At 44.2% G+C, this 24,305-nt stretch overlaps 2 protein-coding genes across 4 annotated transcripts in view; one reads left to right on the top strand and one right to left on the bottom strand.

Annotated features, from left to right (window-relative positions):
- Window positions 1-12,168, top strand: part of NINJ2 (ninjurin 2) — a 49,650-nt gene extending 37,482 nt beyond the window's left edge. Inside the window, exons 2-4 of one of the 3 annotated variants that reach the window (XM_035127007.2) lie at window positions 8,001-8,232; window positions 11,021-11,197; window positions 11,832-12,168. In XM_035127007.2, the coding sequence (XP_034982898.1) occupies window positions 8,001-8,232; window positions 11,021-11,190 (402 nt within the window). In that variant the 3' untranslated portion in view covers window positions 11,191-11,197; window positions 11,832-12,168. Of the gene's footprint in view, window positions 1-8,000; window positions 8,233-11,020 lie in introns of all 3 variants that reach the window. The other 2 variants (XM_035127008.2, XM_060279973.1) reach the window with 2 other exon arrangements.
- Window positions 12,169-12,226: 58 nt separating this feature from the next.
- B4GALNT3 (beta-1,4-N-acetyl-galactosaminyltransferase 3) overlaps window positions 12,227-24,305 on the bottom strand; it is an 80,810-nt gene continuing 68,731 nt past the window's right edge. Inside the window, exons 15-20 of the mRNA XM_035127004.2 lie at window positions 22,377-22,672; window positions 20,628-20,781; window positions 19,558-19,630; window positions 17,919-18,072; window positions 17,038-17,164; window positions 12,227-16,535 (exon numbers count right to left, since the gene is read on the bottom strand). Coding sequence (XP_034982895.2) covers window positions 16,430-16,535; window positions 17,038-17,164; window positions 17,919-18,072; window positions 19,558-19,630; window positions 20,628-20,781; window positions 22,377-22,672 — 910 coding nt within the window. The 3' untranslated portion in view covers window positions 12,227-16,429. The remainder of the gene's footprint in view (window positions 16,536-17,037; window positions 17,165-17,918; window positions 18,073-19,557; window positions 19,631-20,627; window positions 20,782-22,376; window positions 22,673-24,305) is intronic.

Here is a 24,305-nt window from a genome sequence, read left to right as displayed (position 1 = left end):
AATAGTTTACTCACTTAATCCGTTCTGGAAGTCTGTTCTTAAACCAAAGCATTCTTAAACCAAGGCATGCTTTCCCTTAGCAGTGCGGGGACTCAATTTACAAATGGAACACACTCAACAGGAAGCGAAACATGTTCTTATTCCAAGGCAAAGTTCGCAAACCAAAACACCTACTTCTGGGTTTGCAGCGATCTTAATCCAAGTTGTTCATAAACTAAGCTGTTCTTAAACCAAGGTACCACCGTACAGACAAATAACCTATTTTTGTGTTTTATTTTGAGTATTTATATGCTGCCCATCAAAAATAAATTCCCAGGGTACTTTATAGTAAGGATAAAAATGTAAGGAAAATACTAAAATGTATATAATAATCAAAACCTAAAATATCAGCTGGTAGAGCAGCATAAAATTAACTAGGGGGAGATGTTACATTATAGAAAACCCTTAAATGTTATTTAAAAACAAAACAAAACCTATAGGCCAAATATATATCTTTCCAATGAAAGATTAAGGTAGCATTAAAGGCATTTCATCAAGTCAGCCGTGTTTTAAATTTGTCCCAATAAGTGATCTGCATAATTAAGAAAAGGATACCAGGTGGTATAGAACATTTCTCGCAAACTCTGCCCTTCTGCTTCCTTCATTTGCTTGAGCAAACTTTTCCATTACAATGTGATCCCAGAGGCATTTGAACCATATGGGAATACTGGGATTTGATGAGCTTTCCCAGGTGCTTGCTGCTGCTGTAGCTCTAAGGAAAGCCAGATGAAGCCTTTGCGCATGATATCCAGCCGATTTTGTTGTAGTTTGGCAAGTGACAGGGAAAATGTGGGATGAGCAAATGACTAGCAGGAAGACATGTAAACACCCCACAAGCAGGTTAGGATGAATGCAGGATGGATGCTCATTGTTGTTAAACTACCCCATTAACATCAGAATGGTTGATCAGTAATGGCTAACCACCATGTAAACTTTGTGCAACAAATCAGGAAGTCACCCGGAGTGGTCACCTGGTGCAGCCTCTTATTAGACCAAACGAAGTGTCATAAAATAGGGTGCAAGCTTTGAGTTCAAGGAACTCCTTATCAGGTTAGATCAGGCATCCCCAAACTTCGGCCCTCCAGATGTTTTGGACTACAATTCCCATCTTCCCCGACCGCTGGTCCTGTTAGCTAGGGATCATGGGAGTTGTAGGCCAAAACATCTGGAGGGCTGCAGTTTGGGGATGCCTGGGTTAGATGGTAGACAGAGCTGATGAGGTCAGTGGAGAAAAATGGACTCAGGTGAAGCTATGGAGTTTGCATCTGGTAAGCAAGATAGAATACAGGGGGAAGAGGCTGAAGGCACTGAAATGAGGCTCTGCTGGGTGCTGTGTAGATTTCAGGCTGCCCTCCCAGGACTGCAGGGAAGGAGTATGCAATGCTTGTTTTCTCCATATCATAAATTATAAAACCCAGCTGTTACCCAGTTCTGTCTCCATCCTTTGGTGAAACGTGGGTTCCTTGGTAGGGGAAATACATATTTGGGACTTCCTTAAAGATGGGGCCTGGATGTGGTAGACCCCCAATACTCCCTAGAAGGCTAAAAAAAATAGACCTGCTGTTTATACATTTGTCTGAAATCCCAATTACAATATCAGGAGAGTGTGATGGAAGGATGAGAAACAATTAATTGGCATTTGATTCTGATGGAATGACTGTGTGCCTTTTTAAGTGTTCCAAGGAAGCCATAAAGCTGTCCACTGGCATCCTTTCGCCATGATTTACCTGCACTTTAAACGTTGTGCGCTGCAGGGCCAGAGACAAGACCTCATTCTTGTCCTTTATTCCACATTGTTTCTTGGGAAGGGAATGTGTCAGCAGGGGCACAGCATCTATTAAGAGTTTGAATGTTGTCTGTTAAGCTCAGATTTGGAAACAAATCTTTGTCTCCTGCTTGATCACTTTCAGCAGCCTCTTCTGTCCCATTGCCTCCTCACCCAGTTTCATGAGGACAACATTGAAAAGCACATCTGGGAAGTGTGTAGCTTTGTGAAATCTTAAACAAAAGACTCCCAAGTAAAATGAGGAGTTTTAACATTTGAGCTTCAGTTTTGCACATTTAGAACATTGGGGGGAAAACCACTTAGTGAACAATATTGCCATTTTGGGGAGTCAGGATCTAACCTGAGCTAGAATTAGTTGGTATGTTTTAAATTAGAGAAGTGTTACTGATTTTTGCCTTGGATTTTATTGTTGTTTTAAACTATTTTATATGATAAATGTTTAAAATCATTTGAGACATTTTATTATGAACCACTCTGAGGACTTTTTCTGGGAAGTGATCTACAAATTTAATAAACAGATAAATAAAGAAAAAGTGTGGTATTTTCCTAACTTGCAATAACTCTTTGTGGGAGGTTACTGGCACACATATTTCAGGAAACGGGTACGGGTGGAAATGTTAACAGAATGTAGTTGGATTGTACCACCTGTTCTTGGTGCAGAGCTTCAAATTTGCTCCACTTCACAGACTCAGCCCTTATTTAAGCAGTCTGGGACACAACTGATCTCTGTGTGCATCTGTTATGAGACTGGAGGTTAAATAAGAGAGGGTTTATGTGTTAGACTTGCTGGTCAGGTGTGGCTAGACACATCCTTCTGCTATGTAAACAACAGGTGATATGTTGCCATGGGAATGAAAAATGTGTCAAGAATTACTTCTTGATACAGGGCCATTTACAGGATGAAAGATTGAAAGTTGGAATTTAACACTAGCTTACTAGCAGCACACTTTCATTGGAGTGTAAAATTCTGATTAAACTATTTTTAAAAAATCTTACCTTTCAGTTAAAGAACCAAGTTTCAGAAACTGGAAAGCATTGCAAGAGAATATCAGAAGATGTATTATGTTTAAAAATATCATGATTGTTAATACAGTATTTTGCCTTTGAGGCTTTTGAACATTGTGATTGGCAAACCCAGAGCTTTTGAACAGCTCAGTTGTGAATACCTTGCTGATGTAAATGGCCTTCTTGATGCCAATGAGTATATCAATTTATATGTATTTATATGCTTTCTGTAATATGCCCAATGTAGTTTACATCAATTCTTGTTGCAAATCCTAAAACATGTCAAATTTCTGAAATATGTGTGTATTCGTATATTTTAAATACAGGTTAGTGGCAGATAAAGCTGTGGGGGGAAATCAAGATTTGGTGACATTTCAGTGGCAGATGTGTTTTAGAAATATGGATTCCCCATTTTTCTGTTAAGCTATTGCACCCGGAAATAGGAACAAGCTTTTGCAAAAAGGGGGCTGTTTTGCATTCTTTCTTCTCCTCTTGCCTTTTGGCTCAAGTTCTAGTGGTGACCTCAGTCAGTGCTGAACAAATTCTGTATCTCTAGCCTTCAGAAAACAGTGTGATTGTACAATCATATTAAAGTGCCTGGACTCCTGCACCCAGTGGATGGGATGCCTTTTTTGTTCCCTGTGTGTGAATTGCCTGGGTGTCTCTCTGCGCTTTATTTGGAATCCCACAGCAACTTGCTTAGAATTGATGGCCTTTTAATAAAGTGCCTCCACAGCTAGTCTCTGCCAGCAGACACTCTCAAAGAGGGTTATTTATCATTCACATGATCCCTGTCTTTCTGTCTTGTGCTCTCCTGTTGCCCTTTTGTTTCTTCCCTCACTGCCTAAAGACCTCAAAGTGGGTAATGACATTGGTAACTAGGGATGTAAGAAGGCATTGATTCCCTTCCTGCCCCATATTTGTCATACGCTGCCCTGTTTCTGTGCCTCTGCGGTTTGGCTTCCAACAAAAAAAAACCCCTTTATTCGTCTCACTGTTTGCTATGGTGCAATTTTGCGCAATTAATTATGTTATCATTACATTGTTCCACATCATTGGTTTCATTGCAAAGGAAACACAATACAAATGGGGGGTGGGGAGGTGAGTAATCAATTACGTATTGTCATGTATCATCTGCAGATTGTAAACAACAACAGTGATGTATTAACTGGATTTATTTCTGTTCTGAACATGGGATGAGCAAGTGAGCACCAGCGGTTTCCACTCCCAGTAACCTAGGGGATATGAGCAACCCATGATATAGATTTGTTTATAATAGCTGCTTCCAGAAGGGTAGTCATGTTAGTCAGTTGCAGGCAGCAAAAGTCTTGTGCGGCCTTCAAGGCTAACAGATAGAGGGTCAAACGAAACCAGGGACCCCACACATAGTGTCCATGGGTGCCCACCAGAATCTCCTGTGCCATAGGGCCTATGCTGCCCATGAAAAGTCGTTGCAAATATTCCTTCAAAAACCCATAATGGGTGCAACCCAACATTTTCATTAGTTTATTTTTAAAAAAATATTTAAAAATATATCTTTTCCTTTATTGAGCCCCTCTTTTTTTGTTCTGTTCTTTTGAGGTGCTCCTTGTACTGCACCCCATTCCATTCTCTATTTCTCCAATGAAAATAGGGATGCCCTATTTAATTAATAATAGTTTTCTTATTTATACCCTGCCCATCTGACTGGGTTGTACCAGCCAGTCTTGGTGGCTTCCAACATATATAAAAACATAATAAAGCATAAACATTTTAAAACTTCCCTATACAGTATAGGGCTGCCTTCAGATGTCTTCTGAAAGTCAGATTGTTGTTTATTTCCATGACATCTAAAGGTTGCCTAGTTACTTATCTCCTTGGCTCGGGGGGGGGGGGGATCAAATGATTTTATACCCTTCAACATTTCTCTGATGAAAATAGGGATGTCCTAAGGAAAAGTGGGACATTCCGGGATCAAATCAGGAACCAGGACGGCTTCTGTAAATCCAGGATTGTCTGTGGAAAATAGGGACACTTGGAGGGTCTGCTTCTTAGCTACAGCAACAGGTTCTGGGGTCCAGGGAGTAAAGCAGCTGTGCTTTTCTTGGTTTGGCTTCACATTTCCTTGCAAGCTGAGCTGGTATGTCTGAACAAATTTCAGTCTTACCATTTAGTGCAGCTTTTTCCAACCTGGTGCCCTCCAGATGTTTTGGACTGCAACTCCCATCATCCCTGACCATTGACCGTACTGCCTTTGGTTTTCAAGAAGTTTGTGTTGGGGATAAAATGGCTGTTGGAGAGAGAAACGATGGAGCAGCAGCAACAACAACAACAACTAATACGGAGACCTGCTGTAGGGATGTAAGGAGACAGGGTTGTTTGCTGTTTATTCAATCGGTATAAAAAAAAATTTTGGTCACAGACCAGCATAAGATAAAATGTACAGATAAAGTGAACACATAAGACTTAAAGCAGGCAAGGGATAAAAACTAGTAATTAAAAAGGGGTTATACATACTTAAAAAGATAGACACAAGGACAAATGGTTAAAAGCGACTACAGTGGTACCTCGGTTTACAAACACAATTGGTTCCGGAAGTCTGTACTTAACCTGAAGCGAACTTTCCCATTGAAAGTAATGGAAAGTGGATTAACCCGTTCCAGACAGGTCCACGGAGTACTTAAACTGAAAATACTCAAACCAAGGTGTACTTAAACCAAGGTATGACTGTATAAGGGAGGAAGGGTGAAGGAGCACAGGTCTTGCATTTTGGGCCTAGTTTCTGGTGCAAACCATCCTTTAACGAATATCCGTCATGGCAGTTTGCTGTTTATCGTATTTGCTCTGAGCACCAAAACAGTCCATAAGATAGTAAGAAGCTATAAAGGCAATTAGCCGTCATGCGGGTGAGCTCTTTTCCAGCTGGGTAATAATTAACCTGCAGTGACTATTTGAATGTGGTTGCAGTAAACCCAGTGAGGTTCTCTGGGTTGTACCCAAAATATTTGTTTATCTTTAGTGGTAGTATGATTTTGCTCTGGCTCCCTTTCAACAACATTTACTATATCCTGTTGGGCAGTTGGCCCATTCATTCCTAGCAGATGCTGCCAGACTAGAGGTTACTCAGAGCTCCCCCCTATGGCCACCATGAGAACAGGAGGTAATAACTATTAAAAAAAAAAATGCACCAACTTTGGAACTCTTCCTCTGGTTCAGCACAAAAAGAAAGAAAGAAAGAAAGAAAGAAAGAAAGAAAGAAAGAAAGAAAGAAAGAAAGAAAGAAAGAAAGATGAGAGTAGAGAGGAATAATTTGTTAGTAGAGGGTGTAGAAGAAATTCAGTTTGAAATAGGTTAGTCTTAAGGTCACTGCTAGCTTTATCTTTTTTTTGGGGGGGGGAATGTCCTCAGTGAGCACCCCTTCCTGAATGGCACCATCTGCCACTTCTGTCCATTTCCTTGTGTTCTCTGTCTGGGCCCAATCCAGACAGGCACCCAAAGGGAGAGGGCACAGGAGGCTGCAAACTCCAAGGTATAGTGGTTCAGCAATTCACTGGCCACTGAACATTTGAAAATGCCAGCAGCTGTTAAAAAATGTGTCTTGAATGCTTATAAGAATTCACAGGTCCTTTCTACACACTACACTTAATCTTAGCCAAAAGGCCGAGAAGCTGTCACTCACATTCTTTTATTTTGTGAATTTTATAGTGAAGAATGAGCTCGACTTATTTTACCCCTTTAATCAAAATTTACACCCTTACAATATTATTGTAACCTGGGATTGGGACCCAGGTGGCGCTGTGGTTAAACCACTGAGCCTAGGGCTTGCTGATCAGAAGGTCGGCGGTTCAAATCCCTGTGATGGGGTGAGCTCCCGTTGCTTGGTCCCAGCTCCTGCCAACCTAGCAGTTCGAAAGCACGTCAAAATGCAAGTAGATAAATAGGAAGCGCTACAGTGGGAAGGTAAACGGCGTTTCCATGTGCTGCTCTGGTTTGCCAGAAGCGGCTTTGTCATGCTGGCCACATGACCTGGAAGCTATACGCCGGCTCCCTCGGCCAAAAATGCGAGATGAGCGCGCAACCCCAGAGTCGGTCACGACTGGACCTAATGGTCAGGGGACCCTTTACCTTTACCTTTAATATTATTTGGAATCCCCCCCCCCGAAATCTAACGAAAATTCCTTCTGGCCAAATTCTGCACTTTAGCTATTAAGAAACTTAAATCCCTTCTATTGAATGACGCATTGCAAATTCCTTTTGTGTAATTGTTCTATTTCTGGTGATGTTATTGCTGATTTTCTTTCATTTGGTATTATGATATTCTGTATTGCTGGCCTTTGCTGTAATAAAAATTGAGCTTGAACTTGAACAGGTCCTTTCTGAAGCAGGGAACAACAGGAGGATGTTTTCTTAATTGCATTTCATCCTTCTCTTTCCTCTTAATTTTCCAGAGTTCTCCTCGCCTGACCTTATTGTCACAGCAACCTTATGAGGTAGGCTAGGCTGAGATATCATGAGTGGCTTCAGGACCAAGTGGAGATTTGAACTCAGGCCTCCTAGGTCTTCCTAGCCCAGCTCTCTACCCACTACACCACACTGACTTTGTGATCTTTTGGACTGGGTATTTATTATGTTCTCTGACAGCCCCATTGCCCACCCCACCTTTCCTCCATTTTAAACATTTAAATCAGAGAAGGTAGAATCTGAAGATCTGAATCTTTAATGATGGGCACCAACTTCCTGCTTTTTTAAAAGGATCATTAGACAAATTGATGGAGGATAAGGTTACCAGTGTCTACAGGATGTGATGGCTATGCTCTACCTCCAGTGTCGGAGGCAATATACCTCTGAACACCAGCTGCTGGGGATCACAAGTGGGAGAGAGTGTGGTTGTGCCCTGCTTGTGGACTTCCTGGTGCTCTTCTACTTGAATCCTGCTTCCTTGTTTCCCACATGTATCTGGTTGGCCGCACTTAGAACAGGCTGCTGGACTAGAGGGGCCTTTGGCTTGATTATTGTATTTTAATGTTTTGTTGGAAGCCACCCAGAGTGGCTGGGGAAACCCAGCCAGATGGGCAGGGTATAAATAATAAATTATTATAATGATATTATTGATCCAGTAGGGCTCTTTTTACGTTCTTAAGATAATCTCCTACTCTGATGTGCCAAGACCTTTTTATTTCTCCTCCTTTAGCCATCCATTCCTGGCTCCAGGTTGGAAAACATCATCAACATCAATCATTACGCCACCAAGAAAAGCGTGGCTGAGAGCATGCTGGATGTGGCGCTCTTCATGGCCAACGCTGCGCAACTGAAGGCAGTGTTGGAACAGGGGACGTCCTTCCAATATTATGCTGCCCTGACAGCTCTCATCACCATTTCCCTCTTCTTCCAAACTGCCATTGGGATTCTCCTGATCATTATAGGTAAGTCTCTTTCTGCAGACCTCTTTGCTTCTTTCAAAAGTTCATTCCAGTGATCTTCATATGAGGAAAGAGTGATACACAGCACAGTGTGCCAGTGCTTTTCACAGAGCAGTTCAGATGTTACTTTGAGTCATTTACCAGATTTCAAACATTGCCATGTGATTTGGAAGCTGGGGTGGGACTGCTCAGTGGTAGAGAATCTGCCTGGCTGAACAAACCTGCTCTCCCCAAATATGGGACTCCCCACCCCCACCCCCACCCCCATAAGGAGAGTAGTGGGGAAATGCCCTGGAAAGGGAAGATAACATTTACTTTGATGCAATGTCATCTAACCTCCCCACAAATAAATCAGAAAAAATGTTCATAAGATAGCGAGCGTAATCTAATCTTGCAAGTACTTTTATAGTTAGAATTAAAAGTAAGGACCAGGAACCCATGTAGTTTTCTCAAGGCTGTGTTGAGGGATGCTCCTTTTGACAGGCCTCAGTTAGGAATCTCATTTCCATAATGCCCAATGTTTCTCTTAATCAAAAGACTTTTAAAAATAGCTCTCAGGAAGAAATAAGCTGGATGCTCATTTAGTGTTTGAGCACACACACAAACATTCCACGTTAGGGTGGCGACTTACACGATGGCAAAAAGAGAAATAAATGTGTCACCAGCAAAGGAGCACACTGATTTACAATGAAAGTAATTTATAAAATGCATAGGATAATTTATATGTATAGATGAAAACTTAGAAATAATTACTGTATTTTAAATAGGGAAACAATAGGGACCTGCTGGCTTGTGTGCCTTCTCAGCCTGCTGTCTGGGTGTTCACTATTAATGGACAATTTCCAGGCCCCTCTTGCTCTCCCCTCTTAGGTTTCTGCATCTTTCAACTGGGCAGTCCTTCAAACAAAGGATGCTTTCGAATAGAGGGCCACCTTCTTTGAAGTAGGAAGCAAGGCTGCTCTACCCAAGCTGCCCTACACAGCCTCTACCACCCCCTGCCTAAACCTCATCATTTGCAGCTATAACCCCCATCCCAGTGTAGCCGGCCTTTCTCCCTTTCACCTCCTTCTCCCCTGCATTCCATTGCTGCCCCTACAGTTAATATACAGAGGGCTACAGTCTCCAGAGCTGTCTGGCCCGACTCCGGGTCAGCCCCACTGTTCCCTTGCATGATAAGGCTTACATGATCAACACAGGCATGTCTTTCTCCGCTTGTGAGTTTGGCATTCAAAGGAATGGCAGGGGTCGTGAACTTGGGCTACAGCTAATGCTGCATCAATGGAATCTCTTCTCTCGTTATGGGGCCTGACCGCAAACATTCCTCAGCATCCACAGCTGCTGTTGGCCTCCAGCCTCTGGCTTGCCCTAGAGCACCAAAGCCATCTAAAAATGGAAATATCTGGTGTGTGTCTCATAGTCATCTGCTTCAGCTTTTGCCAGCTTGGCTAGGGCTGATGGGAGTTATAGTCCAGAACTGCTGGAGGGCACCAGATTCGCAAAGGCTGAATGTAGTCTGCTTTATTTTTTAAAAAAATTAAATGTTCCTCGATGGTTGCCTTTGGTTTTAGAGCCCACACTGAAGAGGGGGCTGCATCTAAGGCATTGCACAAAGCGACAGACCACAGCAGGTTTTCCTCATTTTTGGCACACTCATGCTTGACTTTTCAGGTGTATACTTGTGCATCAAGAAAGAAGGGCAGGATTTAGTTTCCTTTTTGTGGGAGAGATCCCTGGAAACCTGAGGGTTGTAGCCAAATTTAAGGCTTATCCACACATACCTTTTGCCTTGCTCTTTCCAGGCATAGAGCCATGCTTAAAAGCTCCTTGTCCAAGCCTTTTAAGACTTTGGCTAGCTCTCTGCTTCCATGTCTCTTGCCATCCTTCCCAAACTACAGCTTCCCACTTTGAGCTAGGGTAGGAGAAAATTGTTTTAGCTCTCCTTACCTTCCAGATAAATCTCCAGTTTTTCCCCTAGCCATTGGCTTCTGTTGAGAGACATTTCCCAGACCATTCTTTGCCTTTAACATGATTTTTCCAAATGAAAGATGTGGCTGGCGCAGCTGGACATGGACCATTAAAGGACATTAGCCACCCTTTTCTCTAAACCACAGCAATCGGGCAGAAAACTCACGGAAATATGAAAAGGACTTAAAGCTGTACACATGGGCAAAATTAGGTCACATATTATTTTTTTATAAGTAAATTTTCAACTCAAAGTGGCAGGCAACATCCTAACATTCCACCAGGCTGCAGAGCAGAGAAGGGAAGCATAGCTATTCCATCTCTGGTTTAAATGACACTTAGATAAGAATCTCACTGGAAGAGTTTACCCCGGCATTGTTTCATCACCACCACCATCATTTTATTTGTATGCTGCCTTTCCATAGTTAATACCATGCTCATGGCAGCTGGCATGAAAACATTCATATAAACACAAACATAACAAAAATAGACATAAATAAAACATCAAAAACCACACAAAGATAAACACACACATATCAATAGAACAATAAGAGCAATGATACCCCAACCCAAGTGTCTGTTTGGCAGCCTTGGCTTTTGAAGCTGGAGTCAATCAAGGCTCCGCCCTCCCAGGCGGAAGGAAAGGAATAGTGTGTAAAACTGTGTCTGCTGACCTTACCTTATTGGAGGAAAGGAAATATAAGCCTATCAAACATTTAAGAGAGTAATAATAATGGTGGTGGCGGTGGTGGCACACCTTCTGCAGAATGTAGTGAGCAGAAGAGTTTTCTCTGAATTCTGTCTTGGTTTTGTCTTTTGTTTTTCATAGCTCGGATGAACCTGAACGACGTAACGAAGCAGCAGCGCCTGAATTTGCTCAACAACATTGCCACAATCCTAGTCTTCATCATAGTCATCATCAACATCTTCATTACCGCTTTCGGTGTGCAGAAGACGGGTCTCTATCCTAGCATTTATGGTGGTCGGAGAATCTACTAAGCCATGGGTAGGCAAACTAAGGCCCGGGGGCCGTATCTGGCCCAAACGCCTTCTAAATCTGCCCACAAACGGTCTGGAAATCAGCATGTTTTTTCATGAGTAGAATGTGTCCTTTTATTTAAAATGCATCTCTGGGTTATTTGTGGGGCTTGCCTGGTGTTTTTACATGACTGGATTGTGTGCTTTTATTTAAAATGCATCTCTGGGTTATTTGTGGGACATAGGAATTTGTTCTTTTTTTCTTCTTCTTCAAAATATAGTCCAGCCTCCCACAAGGTCCGATGGACAATGGACCAGTCCCCTGCTGACAAAGTTTGCTGACCCCTGTATTAAGCCTTGGAAGAATAAGAAAAGAGTGAGTCTTAGGCTTCCAGATTTGACAGATAAACACTCACCATCCATTTTTGCCTATTTGGACATATGAACTGCTTAAGAATAATGATTGATGGAGTATCCTAAGCAATGAAGTGGGATGATGGCAGTTCTTTCTTCTCTCTCTCTCTCTCTCTCCCCTCCCCCCCAAAAAATATTAAAAGGGTGGTTATCTCTAGGCAGACAGTTCCACAGCAGAAGAGTCTGATCCTTGTCACCATCAACAGTAAGATGCACAACCTGCCTGATCCTCTTGTTTTTCCTTGCAGGCTGGAGCACATGGTAGAAGATAGCTGGGATGCCTTTCCATATAGTCTTATTGATCTCAGACTTGACGATCCATTTAAGATACACAACTGCCTGGGTGAGCCCTATTGCAAGTACATCAGTTGCTCCTTGTGGGCTACTTCTGCAACATGTTTACAGCTGTGAAGAGGTGAATAATTTTTCAGCTGATCTTGACAGCAGCCTCTCCTCATCTCAACCCATAATGATGTTTGTCTCCTGTAATGGAGTGGTTGGGAATTTCAGGTTTGAGAGCCGAATGCAGCCCTTTAGGACTTTCTGGGACTCTCCCCAGGTTAGACTTCTTCCTCAGCCAAGCACTCCTCTCTTCCCCAGCTTATATCCCCCACTGGCCCTACTCCGCACCCTTCCTCAGTGAGTGTGAGTGTGTGTAGAAACTAGCCTACCATACACATGAAAAAAAGTTTGTTCTTCTTTGTCTCTGACCCGGAACGGACTGTATGAAAAATGTTCCCAACCCGCGGCTGCAATGAGATTCCTCTGCAATTCAGAGGATTGAATTCAGCTAGAGCTTCCCAGCTCCCACCAGGAAAGGAGCAGCCCTCAGTGATTCAACTTGATGTACTCCATCAATGGCAGCAGCGGCCCATGTAAGCAACGGGGACAACAGTATCAAAATAAAACATTGGAAGAGAATTACAAATGAGCACAATTGATAAGGGGCAAATGCTAGGTCATTAGTTCAAATTTTCTCCAAGAGGACACTAAGTTGTCAGATGAAGACAGATTTGCAAAGCAGGAGGAAAAAATCATTTAAGGCTGCAATCCTAATCACAACTGCTAAGAAGTCAGTCCTGCTGAATACAGGGGAGTGGAGTTAGCATTGCGCACTAAGCCATCTTGTATGAGCACACAGCATCCACCCAGAGAAGAGGCTGCCTACTGTGTTTCTTTTTGATTCACTGCTCTTGCTTTGCATCCACCTGAGCAGTGAATTAGTGTAGGATGCATGTCTCCGGATGAGACTTTGTTTCTGTGTTGTGTAATGGGATCAACTGCTCTCAATGATGGGATGCAACAGAATGACCAGCCCCAAATAGTGACTCACACAAGTTGTTGGCTCCTCTGAGGGTGGACAGTTATTACCCTAAAAATAAGAATGAGAAGTATATATCTGGTTTTAGCTCAGAGATGAGTCTGCCCCAGCTACTAAAACATTGAGAAATGCAATTATTAAATGAAGAGCATTATGTTACCCTGATCCAGTAATCAGTGGTGGTGCAGAGGCTCTGATGAAACTAGCTGAAACTCCTGTTATTTTGCTGGAGCTCCTGATTAGCCAAGATTCCCATAGTTTGTATGTTTTGCCCAAGCAGGAGAGGTAATTCCACATACAGAGGTTCATTGTACTTAGTCCTGCTCCTCCGCGAGTGTAAATTGTTATGTAAACCTGCTTAGTTTTTTGCAATTAAGCTGTATACAAATTATGTTATTTAAATAAAATAAAAAGTGTATACAAAAGGTATAAAACTAGGATTATAGTTGAAATACAAACCATCAGCTTGCATGTGGCAAAAAATAAATTGCATTATAAACCTCTGCTGGTGGCAATAATACTATGCATAGTAATACAAAGCATTTTAAAGCTGTACAAGTTAACCTTGATTTTTGTAAACAGTGCATTTCTCTTGAAAGTTACCCCCATGCTGTCCTTAGCCCACTCTCACAATATTTTATAAAGGACTTGCAATTTTGTCATCCCACTTAGAACTGGTGCATCTTTCGCACATTCCAACTATTTGCTTTCTCTTTATTTATTAAAGTATATTTTATCCAAAGGTGTGGCTTGGTCTATATATCAAATTACTCAATGCAGACAGTGAATGAAAATCTTAAGCGCTAAACATCTTTCTTTTATATCCTTTTATAGAATAGTACATAGCTACCCTAATACAGAAGAGGAGACAGGTCCCATATGCAAAAATTTCACATTAGATTGGTCCACTTTGCAGGCAGGCATTTGAGGATCAGAAAAAGACACCACACACATTTTCTGTAAGGAATCTGTATTTGTAAACAGAGGCACTTATGCTTCCTCTTGCAAGTAATAAAAGGTTTGGGACTTGTCAATAAGGCACACATTTCATAAATGAATTTAAATATACCAAAGAACATTTCAGATATTCACACAAGCTATAAAAGGTGTAGAGGTACTTCAGTGACATTGATGATACTGGAACAAACAAACAATAGATTCAGACTGGTAAGTCCTTTCAGCATAGGCCCATAGAATTTCCTTCTTTGACTTCATAGCAAAACCCAATCCTGATACACACATCCAACGTTTGATGTTTATGTATCTGTCATAGCTGCCAAGTTATTCCTTTTTTTAAGGGATTTTCCCTTATGCTGAATAGGCTTCCTCGCGAGAAAAGGGAAAACTTGGCAGCTATGGTATCTGTGTGCCACCAAGTCAAAGAGATATTGTAGAATCAATGAAATCTGCACACATTTAAACAGGATTTAATAATAGTTCTGAAGAAAGAGGTTTACTTTGTTTTTAAATTGGGTTAGGGGAACCACTGACCAACCCAAATCCTCCTTTCCTTGCCTCATCCCTTCCTGCTCCACACTGAGGCTCAAAAAACTACAATAATTTTATGCTGCATGGGGTGGGGTTACAGTGGGTGAAGAGAGAGTTAAAAAAAGAAAGGAGTCTGGAAACTCGTATGTTTCCAGAGACAGAAAATGCCATTCCCATTATCATTTGGCACACACACACACACACACACACACACACACACACTTTAACCCACCTGCATCAATGAACCAACTCAGCTCCTCATTTTACACACAGCCATTTTGTGTGACCTGCTTTAAGGACTGGTTTGTTTCCTGAAGGTGTCGGGCCCAAATCTGACTTCCAGTTAGCACAACTTGTTCCCACTCCTTCCAAAACTGCATCGTAGATAGCTCATTTTCTTACATATTTTCTGATGCAAGGGCACCTGGTCTTCATACATAATCAGTACCAAAACGTAGTAACAAAACCATAACTTTAATTTATCAATTAATTTTACAAAATATATCTTGTCCTTCAAGAACGATTATTTCCTCCACCTCAGGGTGGCTTGGAACACATTAAAATCGGAGTACAAACCAACCAACATTAAAACTACAAAATAAATAGAAGGCGTGGGAGGACAGTGTATAAAAGCTATTTAACTCAATGGTAATTGCTTCTAAAATATATGCCCAGGATTGCACTGTAAATCAGGGATGGGGAACCTTTGGCCCTTCAGATCAGCATGGCCAGTTGGCAGGGATCAGTGTTTCCCAAACTTGGGTGTCCAGCTGGTTTTGGACTCCAGTTCCCATCATCCTTAACCACTGGTCCTGTTAGCTAGGGATCATGGGAGTTGTAGTCCAATAACAGCTGGAGACTCAAGTTTGGGAAACCCTGTCAGGGATGAAGGCAGTTGTAGCCCAACAACATCTGGGAGGCCACAGTTTCCTTATCCCTGCTGTAAATTAATCTCTCGAGTGCTAGGCTATTCAAGGGTTGTTGTCTCAAGTTCATATTTCCAGTTCCCTGTTTTCCCCGTTTCATATGACTGTCAGGATAAACACAATTCTGTGCCAAAAACCTATCTCAAGTCTTAGCAGGGTTTTGACCCAGCTTAATGGTAATTAAGAGAGAGAGAGAGAGGCTGCTTATTAAGAAATAAAGATGCAGCAAGCCACAAGGTGAAGGCTTCAACATAATTCTTTTTGCTGTACCTGAGCAGAGGACAATATGCATTAAGTGAGGAGAAAAATCCACTTAGGCCCCTTTAGTATGTCCTGGCTGGGCTTATGTACAGGTATTCAGACACAACCCACATATCAGTGACTTTGGTCCAAAGGCATGGATTTCAGGACACATTTTTTTGTTCAAGTATCTAAAAAAAAGAAGCATCATTAAAAACAACTCACTACACATAACGAGGCTATATTCCTCTTTTTAACACACTGTGGAAGGCACTCCTTTTCATTTGTACCCGTTGACCAGAGAACTGTAGCATTACTGATGCTTCTAAGAAGTGAAAGCATTTCAGTAAAACCTTGGAAGAAGTAGGAAGGCACCACAAAAAGAGGATTTTGAGGCAGAGGGATGATGCAGGTGAAGAGGAAAGGGAAAGGGTTATAGCTTGGTGGTAGAGCACTTGCTTTTTACGCAGAAGGTCCCAGGTTCAATCTGCGGCATTTCCAGGTAGGGCTGACAATGTTTCCTGCTTGAAACCCTGTAGAGTCAGTGCAGACAATACTAGGCTAAGATGGACCAATTGGTCTGATGTAGAGGAAGGCAGCTTCCTTTTTTGCTTCCCAGAAGTGCATCTGTGACATGCTGGTGAGAAAGTTTGGTTTTGTGCTCTTAAAAAGATCGCTGTCATGGATGTAAGACACTAGAGGTAGGATGGTTTTCTTCCCATTTTCATTTTTCTCACAAGATAAAAGCTCTCAGTTCTGCCCCTGAACTTACTTTCTCATAATGCCTAAATTTATGTTCTGACTTCTGTGGCACTGGAGGCTTCTCCTCGACATGCCTGGATAAAGTCTGTGCTGCGAGTGCAAATGTTCGTCACATCTTCAGCTGCTGTCGGTTCCACATGCCCCGCTTGGAGTGGAAATGGTGGAAGAAGTTTCTGAGAGAGAGTCGCTCCACCTCCAGGCCTGCCTGAAAGATCCTGTGGGAGGAGAGGGAAGGAGAGAGGGAACGAGAGGCTAACTAGAACTGCCTGCTTCTGTGGAGCTTGGATTGGGAGGGTTGGGGGATCTTTAAAGCACCATGGGCCAGGTCTTTATCAGGATCAGGACTTTAAACTCTGATTAAGCAAGTGATCTGGAGGGTGGGAAGTTTGGGCAGGAGTGGCAGCCACAGGAAACTACCCCTCCAACAAAGAGTAAGGGGGACACTTTAGTGGCAGTGGGTTTTTATTGAATCAATGGGACTTACTTGTGAGTACATAATTAAGATTGCTCTGTTTGCGTGTAGGAGGAAGTTTTTTACGAGGATGAAACTTAGTGCTCAATAGCGGTTTGGTTAATTGCTTTTATTTGCTTTTCCTCTTAGACTTCACCCATCATTACTGAGCTAGATGAACCAATGGTCTGATTCAGTATAAGGCAGCTTCCTATGTTCCTATGAGAAGAAGAACCCAAAGCCAGTTGCTACACATCTTCACTCACCGGTCCAGGAGTTCCCAGTCCTCTCCTCCCCACTTTTCCCCAAATTCTCTGGTGTTCATGCCTCCAATGCGAACCAGATCTGACTTGTATATACCCAGGAGGCCAAAGCCGTTCACTTCCCAGTAGCCTATGAAAGCGAAACACAAAAGCATCAGCCACATCTACATGGTTTATTAGTAAAAAATTAAAGTTTTCAGACTAACCTGTGGCACCCACTGGTCCAGACATGTCAGATTAATAGGGAAAGATCCAACTAAAATCCTCTACACACACACACACACACACACACACACACACACACACACACACACCCTAATGAGTTGCAACCACTCTTCATTGGGAAGGAATAGGATGCCAGAATGAAGAACCTCAGGACTTGGGGGGGGGGCTAACTGCAGTCCTCAGGAATCTCCCCAGGCCACATCCCTCACTGATCCCTGCTTTGCACCTTCCCTGAATGGTTTTGCCTGGCTGGAATGTGTCCTGGAACTCTGATACTGCCTCCTGCTTGGCTGGAAGGAGAGTAGATTATGCATAAAAAGTAGCCAACTAAGGAAAGTACTGTACATTCCTCCCCCACCCACTTTTGCCTCTCTACACCCCCCGCACCCGAAGCCACCACTTGCACATGGGCCCTGGGAAGTTGCCCAGAAGGGACTGCTGACTTTGGGCTGAGAAAGATTCCCCCAAACCTGCTATACAGAATATTTTCCTTGTCTGTCCTAGACCTACCCCCTCTGTTGTTATGAAACCACTGTTTTAACCATCTCTATAAGGCTAAACTATGAACTGCAGAAAAATGTATTAGTGATAATAAGAAAGAAAGATGCCCAGAAGAATATGGGTTTTATGCAAAAACCCTCCTCCCTGCAGCACCTCACCATCAGGCCATTTTGGGGATGCGCCACACTGGAGCCTCATAACCATGGGTGCAAAGGCCATTTTCCCTTCCACACAGTGCTTCCGAATGGAGTCAATGATCCCTGACGGGAAATGGATGTGAAGATCACACAGGAAAATGATGCTGTGTGAATCCTGTAATTAAACAGAGAAACGGAGCAGTCAGGTTATCCATGGTACACTCACTCACGTGGGGAAAGGCTCACAGAAATGCCCATTCAAGGAAGATGTGAACATCACGCTTCATCATGCAACACCCTCCAGCTCCAAGACAATTTCTTATATGCAGAACAAACCTGTCAAATACCCAGAGCCGTCTTAAGCATACCTGGCGCCGTGGTGCGGCGTTTCCCAGTGCGGTGGGCGGGCGCAGCACAGCTGTGCCTGGAGGGCCGGAGCCCTGCGCAACCCAGCCTGCCCATAAGGTCAGCCCTGGGCCAGGGGGCGCTGCCCCTGCGCGTGGCGGAGGCGGCCCCAGGCCTGCGCGCCTCCGGAGAGCGACCTGAAGCTGCTGAACAGCTGAGAGGTGCTCCTGGGGCGGCCTCCGTTGCGCCTCTCAGCGGGCGCAGCAGCGCCCCTGGTGGCCTGGCACCCCGCGCCACCGGACCCGGGCCTAGAGACGGCCCTGCAAATACCTGTACCTGAGGAGGGGGGGGGAGTGAGAGAGTGTGTGTGTGTGTAAAGAGTTTCCACTACTAAAGGCAGATTTTCTTATGGATGAATCACTCAGTTAGAAAGATGAACTCAAATATTCAACCTACATCTACTTCCATGTGGTTTATGTTCATTCAGCCATAGAGCATCTTGCCTTACCTGCAGAAGGCCCCAATCCCTATCATCTCTAGGTAAGGCTTGGATTATCCCAGGCATCCCCAAACTTCGGCCCTCCAGATGTTTTGGACTACAATTCCCATCTTCCCCGGCCACTGGTCCTGTTAGCTAGGGATCATGGGAGTTGTAGGCCAAAACATCTGGAGGGCCGCAGTTTGGGGATGCCTGGATTATCCCAACCCTAGAGAGTCAGAGCAGGAAAGGCTGATTTTCTTTGCCCCTCCAAAAAACCCCACTCTTTAGCACTCCATCAGAGCAAATGTCAATTCAGGTTTTCTGAGAATTGAAATTTGCTCCAATTGAGTGCTACAGAGTTGGTTTTCATAGAGAAATCTCCAGAGCAAAGAAAACCTTATATCAGGCATCCCCAAACTGCGGCCCTCCAGATGTTTTGGCCTACAACTCCCATGATCCCTAGCTAACAGGACCAGTGGTCAGGGAAGATGGGAATTGTAGTCCAAAACATCTGGAGGGCCGAAGTTTGGGGATGCCTGCCTTATATTAAACCCCTTTCAATCATTCCGAAACCACCTAACATTTGGCAGCTGAGGCTCTTTAGCTCAGCCTTCCCCAGCTTGCTGCCTTCCATACACTTTGGACCACAACTCCCATTACCATCAGCATAGCTGCCAAGTTATCCCTTTTTTACAGGGATTTTCCCTTATGCTGAATAGGCTTCCTCGCGAGAAAAGGGAAAACTTGGCAGCTATGCATCAGCCAGCATGGCCAATGGTCAGGGGTGATGGGAGTTGTAGTTCACAACATCTGCCCTAGCCAGCTATCACTCACCTTCACTAGGTTTATTCCAGCCTGAAGGCCTGCAGAGCGCTGAAAGTTCCCTGTTAACCGCAAATATTGGTACCTGAAGACAAAAAATGGGTTATATTTTTACAGACAAAGTAAAGCTTTGTAAGGTTCTACACTTAGGCAGGAAGAATCAGCTGCACAAATATAAGATGGGGGACACCTGGCTTTCCAATAGTATGTGTGAAAAGGATCTAGGGGCTGTAGTAGACCACAAGCTGATGCAGCAGCAAAACCAGTTAATGCTATTCTAGGCTGCAACAACAGAAGTATATGGTAAGAGTTGCTTGACAGTGGAACGGACTCCCTCAGGAGGTTGTGGACTCTCCTTCATTGGAGGTTTTAAAGCAGAGGTTGGGTGGCCATCTGTCATAGATGCTTTAGTGGAGATTCCTGCATTGTAGGGCGTTGGACTAGCTGACCCTCAAGGTCGCTTCCAACTCTAAGATTCTATGAGTAAGGATTTATTATTGCACTAGTCTCATTCAGCCCGTTAAGAAAACAGGTGCTAGAGGTGCGGCGGGGCCGCGGCCTTCCCTCCCTCTCTGCACTCGGCCGTGGGCCGTGTTTAATTGCGTTTCCGGCGCGCCCCGCGGCCGAGCACAGAAAGGGAGGGAAGGCCGCGGCCCCGTCGCACCTCTAGCACCTGTTTTCTTAACGGGCTGAATGAGACTAGTTCCCACGGGCCAGGTAGGGTTGTCAGGAGGAGGAGGAGGCGGACCAAGATGCTGGCATCGGGCTCCGGGGCCGCGGCGGGAGCCGGACCGGGCTCCCACCGCCGCAGCCCCGGAGCCCGGTGCCGCCATCTTGGTCCGCCACCGCAGGGGGACGGGAGGCAGAGGGTTGAGGGGGGGGAGAGAGCGCGCGTGTGTACGTTCCGCCTCTTCATCCAGTCCCTGTGTCCGTGGGGCACATGCGCATTAGCGCAAACCCAGGGACACAGGGAATACTGGACGCAGAGACACAGGGACGTTATTATATAGGATCAGTCCCTTATATGCTTCAAATATGCTGGCCCATGTACTTGTTCGCAAATGCAATAAATCTGCTCTCACCTGCGCAATGAGGACTTTTTCAGAGCCTTTTCTACATCCATATCGTCACTGCTGTAGTCTGTGATGATGACATTGAAATAGGGGTCCTTAGTAACCCTGAACAGCTCTTCCATGTCAGAAATGAACTGCAGCACCCAACGTGCCTGGTTTTTCACTGTTTGGCACCGGGAACAAAGAGAAGAACAGAATGAGGGCAGAGTTGGTTTAAAGGATGGTGTTGTGTCCCAGGGGGGCCAAGACACACACATACACAATTTGCTTCCTGTTCCAGTAAACGGGGGCATGGCTTTATATCCAACTGCTGACACCTCTAACATGAGACTAGAGGGAATACAGTCTGACTCAGTATAAGGCTGCTCATCATATCCCGATTCAGCTACAGATGCAAATGCAGCTGCTTCCAGTGGAGCAGCCATGAGAGCCTGCTGCAGCAAAATATATGAAGTCTTGTGGCAACAAGAGCTTACTAATTTATCAAATACAGATATGCAGCATTATTGCTATACATCAAACAAAGAGGCGCAGTGAAGATAATGAAGCAGGTTGCTCAGAGGAAAGCAGTTTGCATTGTCCAACCACAGGCAGAATCTTTAGTGGGCTATCTAGGCCAATATCAGGGGGGAAACTGCTAGGCTTCATCATTTAATTCTCTAAATAGCATAGCTCAATGATATTGTGGCATCGGCTGTGAGTGCAAAATAGATATTCTGCTCTTTATTTTGGTTTTAAAAAAAGCGCTCACAAATAATCATATATATTATATGGTTTCGATAGTTATGAGGACTGTGAGGGATTCCGTACCTAGACACTCCATCCCTTGACCAGTAGAAGTTTTCTGGGCGAAAACCTCTGCTTAGCTCCTTTCATGCATAACTTCAAACCAAGCCAAAACACCAACACAGCTGTGGAGTTCTTAGGATGTGTGATTCTTAGAGCCAAAGCCCACACGTCTGGCTTTTCTGTGCTCCTGTGAAACACACTTATCACATGTCCTTTAGTTCGACGGATGTTACCTAAAACTGGAGCAAAATCATATAGCTAAATATGATGACTGATTCTGTTTTAGTACCTTAAGATGAGTATTTTGTCCTAGGAGAATTTTAGGATATGTGACAATTTGAGATACATGAAAAAAAATGCTGTGTCTTTCTTCCGGAAATATAAGAAAGAGCATGGGGCATTAACCAGGCACTGAGAGTTAGAAGAAAAATTAAGGTTGCCAGATGGGAACAAACTTTTTTTAAAAAAAGGTAAAGGACACCTGGATGCTTAAGTCCAGTCAAAGGCAACTATGGGGTTGTGGTGCTCATCTCACTTTCAGGCCGAGGAAGCTGGCATTTGTCCACAGACAGCTTTCCGGGTCATGTGGCTAGCATAACTAAACTGCTTCTGGTGTAAAGGGATACCGTGACGCCAAGAGCGCACGAAAACACCATTTATCTTCTCGCCACAGCAGTACCTATTTATCTACTTGCTTTTGAACTGCTAGATTGGCAGGAGCTAGGACAGAGCAATGGGAGTTCAGTGGTGTAGAGCACAGCGCCACCTGCATCCCAGATGGGAACTAAAAATACTGTTCTATAATGTAGGATACAGTATATAAACTCAAAGGGAAATTAGGGTTGAGACTTTTCATCTCCCTGATATAGCACCTCTACCAGGTGAAGTACAGGTGGCAGGAGCCAAAATCCCATCATTCTCCATTGCAGCTATTTTGACAAGACCATAAAGCTGTCATATCCCCCTTACCTGGCACTATGAAGTGGACAACGGCACGATGGTTCCAGGAAAAGCCTGCTGGCCAGCACAGGGCTGGCTCAGTTTTTCTGGCCAACAAATGGCGCTGGCGGCCCCATGCCAGATCCTTCATAATACCCTCCTCCTCACCGCTGCTGCTACCATGCCAGTCCCGTGCAAATACGTATTCTGAGAAACGGACAATGCGCTTATCCCGTGCCACCAGCTCCAGCTCCAGAAGGTAGCGGCTGCCTCGCAGGTGGTCCTGCCGCTTCTCTACATTGACGACGCGCAGCAGTTGGAATCGCCTGAAATTGGCATGAAGGGCCACAGCTCAGTGGCAGAGCAGATGTGTTGCATGCAGAAGGTGCCAGGTTCAAGCCCTTGAGTCTCTAGGGATGGCCTGGGAATGTTCCCAGTTTGACCACTTGGGAAGTCCCTGCCTATGCGGACAAGACTGAGCTGGATGAAGCAATGGTCTGACTTGGTATAAGGTGTCCTCCTATTATACGAAGGAATTGTGTCTTCCTATGCATGCCTACCAACCGTGATGGCTATATTCAATGTCAGAGCTAGTATGCCTCTGAACACCAATTGCTAGGAATTGCAGGTTTGGCTTAGAGATATTGAGTTCTGTATTATTTTGATATTGTAAATATCATTTAAGACTCTAAGTATTAGAAGGTGTTGAATTTTCTGTACAATGAATTTTTGTAAACCACATACAGAGTTATTTAGTTTGTGATACACTTCTCCGTAAGTGGTATTGAGCTTTGTAGAGGAATTGCAGGTTGGCAGAGTGCTGTTGTGCTCAGATCCTGCTTGCAGGCTTCCCAACAAACACTGGTTGGCCAGTGTGAGAACAGGATGCTGCTTTAGATGGGCCATTGGCCTGATCCAGTAGGCTTTTCTAATGTAGCACCACATTTGCACACCAGGTTCTTAAGGCAGTGTCTGACCAAGCACCAGGTCCACAGGCCTGATGCACAAAACATTTGCACTGTACCCTTAGCCTAATTTTTGTTTTCACTGCAAGAGATCAGCCAGACACTAATGCCTTTGCCATGCCAATGTCCCCCCCCCCAACTATGTTTAGCCACCAACCCTTTCCAAACTAAAATAAAAATGGCAAGTTCCATAACAAGACAAGACAACTCCTACCTCCCAAACAAATTTGCCTAATATTCTGCAGTGGTCTTCAACCAGTCCAGACCCAAGGCCCATTGCGACTCCCAACCTGTAGTGTTGGCAGCTCCCTTTCAGCCCTTCCCTGCTTTGCAACTGGCCACAGGCCTTAGGACCCTCTGGGCTTTTCAAGCGACTAGGACCAAGCACTGGCCAGGTCCACCCAGCTGTCCCTAAACTGACTCCCTCTAGATGTTGTCTGACTTCATCAGTGCTAGACAATGTGGCCAGTGGTCAGGAATGATGAGAGCTGGAGCGCTGTAGAATCTGGAGGGCACCTGCTGAGGGGAGACTGGTCCAGCCCTAAGCAGCTGAAGGTCAGCACCCTGGACTGAACTCCTTGTAACTCCACCCTCCAGCTATTGACTCTGTTGATGCAGAGAGTAAGGAATCATAAGTTAGGGGTGTAGTGGTTAGTGTCAGACTAGGACATGAGAGACCAGGGTTCAAATCCCCACTCGGTCATGGGTGACCGTGGGCCAGTCGCTGCCTCTCAGCCTCACAGGCTTGTTGTGGGGATTAAATGAGGAGGTAGAGAATCATGTTCACCACTTTGAGCTCCTTGGATGTAAATGCAGTGAATTAAAAAAAGGTTGCAAGTTTAAGTCTGTGCCACTCAATATGACAGTGAAAATGCCAAAAGATAAAGACCAGGTGAAATCAGAGCTCATTCCTAGCTCCCCAAGACTACAGAAGAACATATCCAAACATCCCTTTTAAGGATGAAGAGTGACTCAGTTCTCATTTCACAATGAA

This window comes from Zootoca vivipara, chromosome 10 (assembly GCF_963506605.1).
Source record: "Zootoca vivipara chromosome 10, rZooViv1.1, whole genome shotgun sequence".
Taxonomy (NCBI): Eukaryota; Metazoa; Chordata; class Lepidosauria; order Squamata; family Lacertidae; genus Zootoca; species Zootoca vivipara.
Note: the sequence above shows the minus strand (reverse complement) of the source record. Positions and strands in the feature narration are given on the sequence as shown.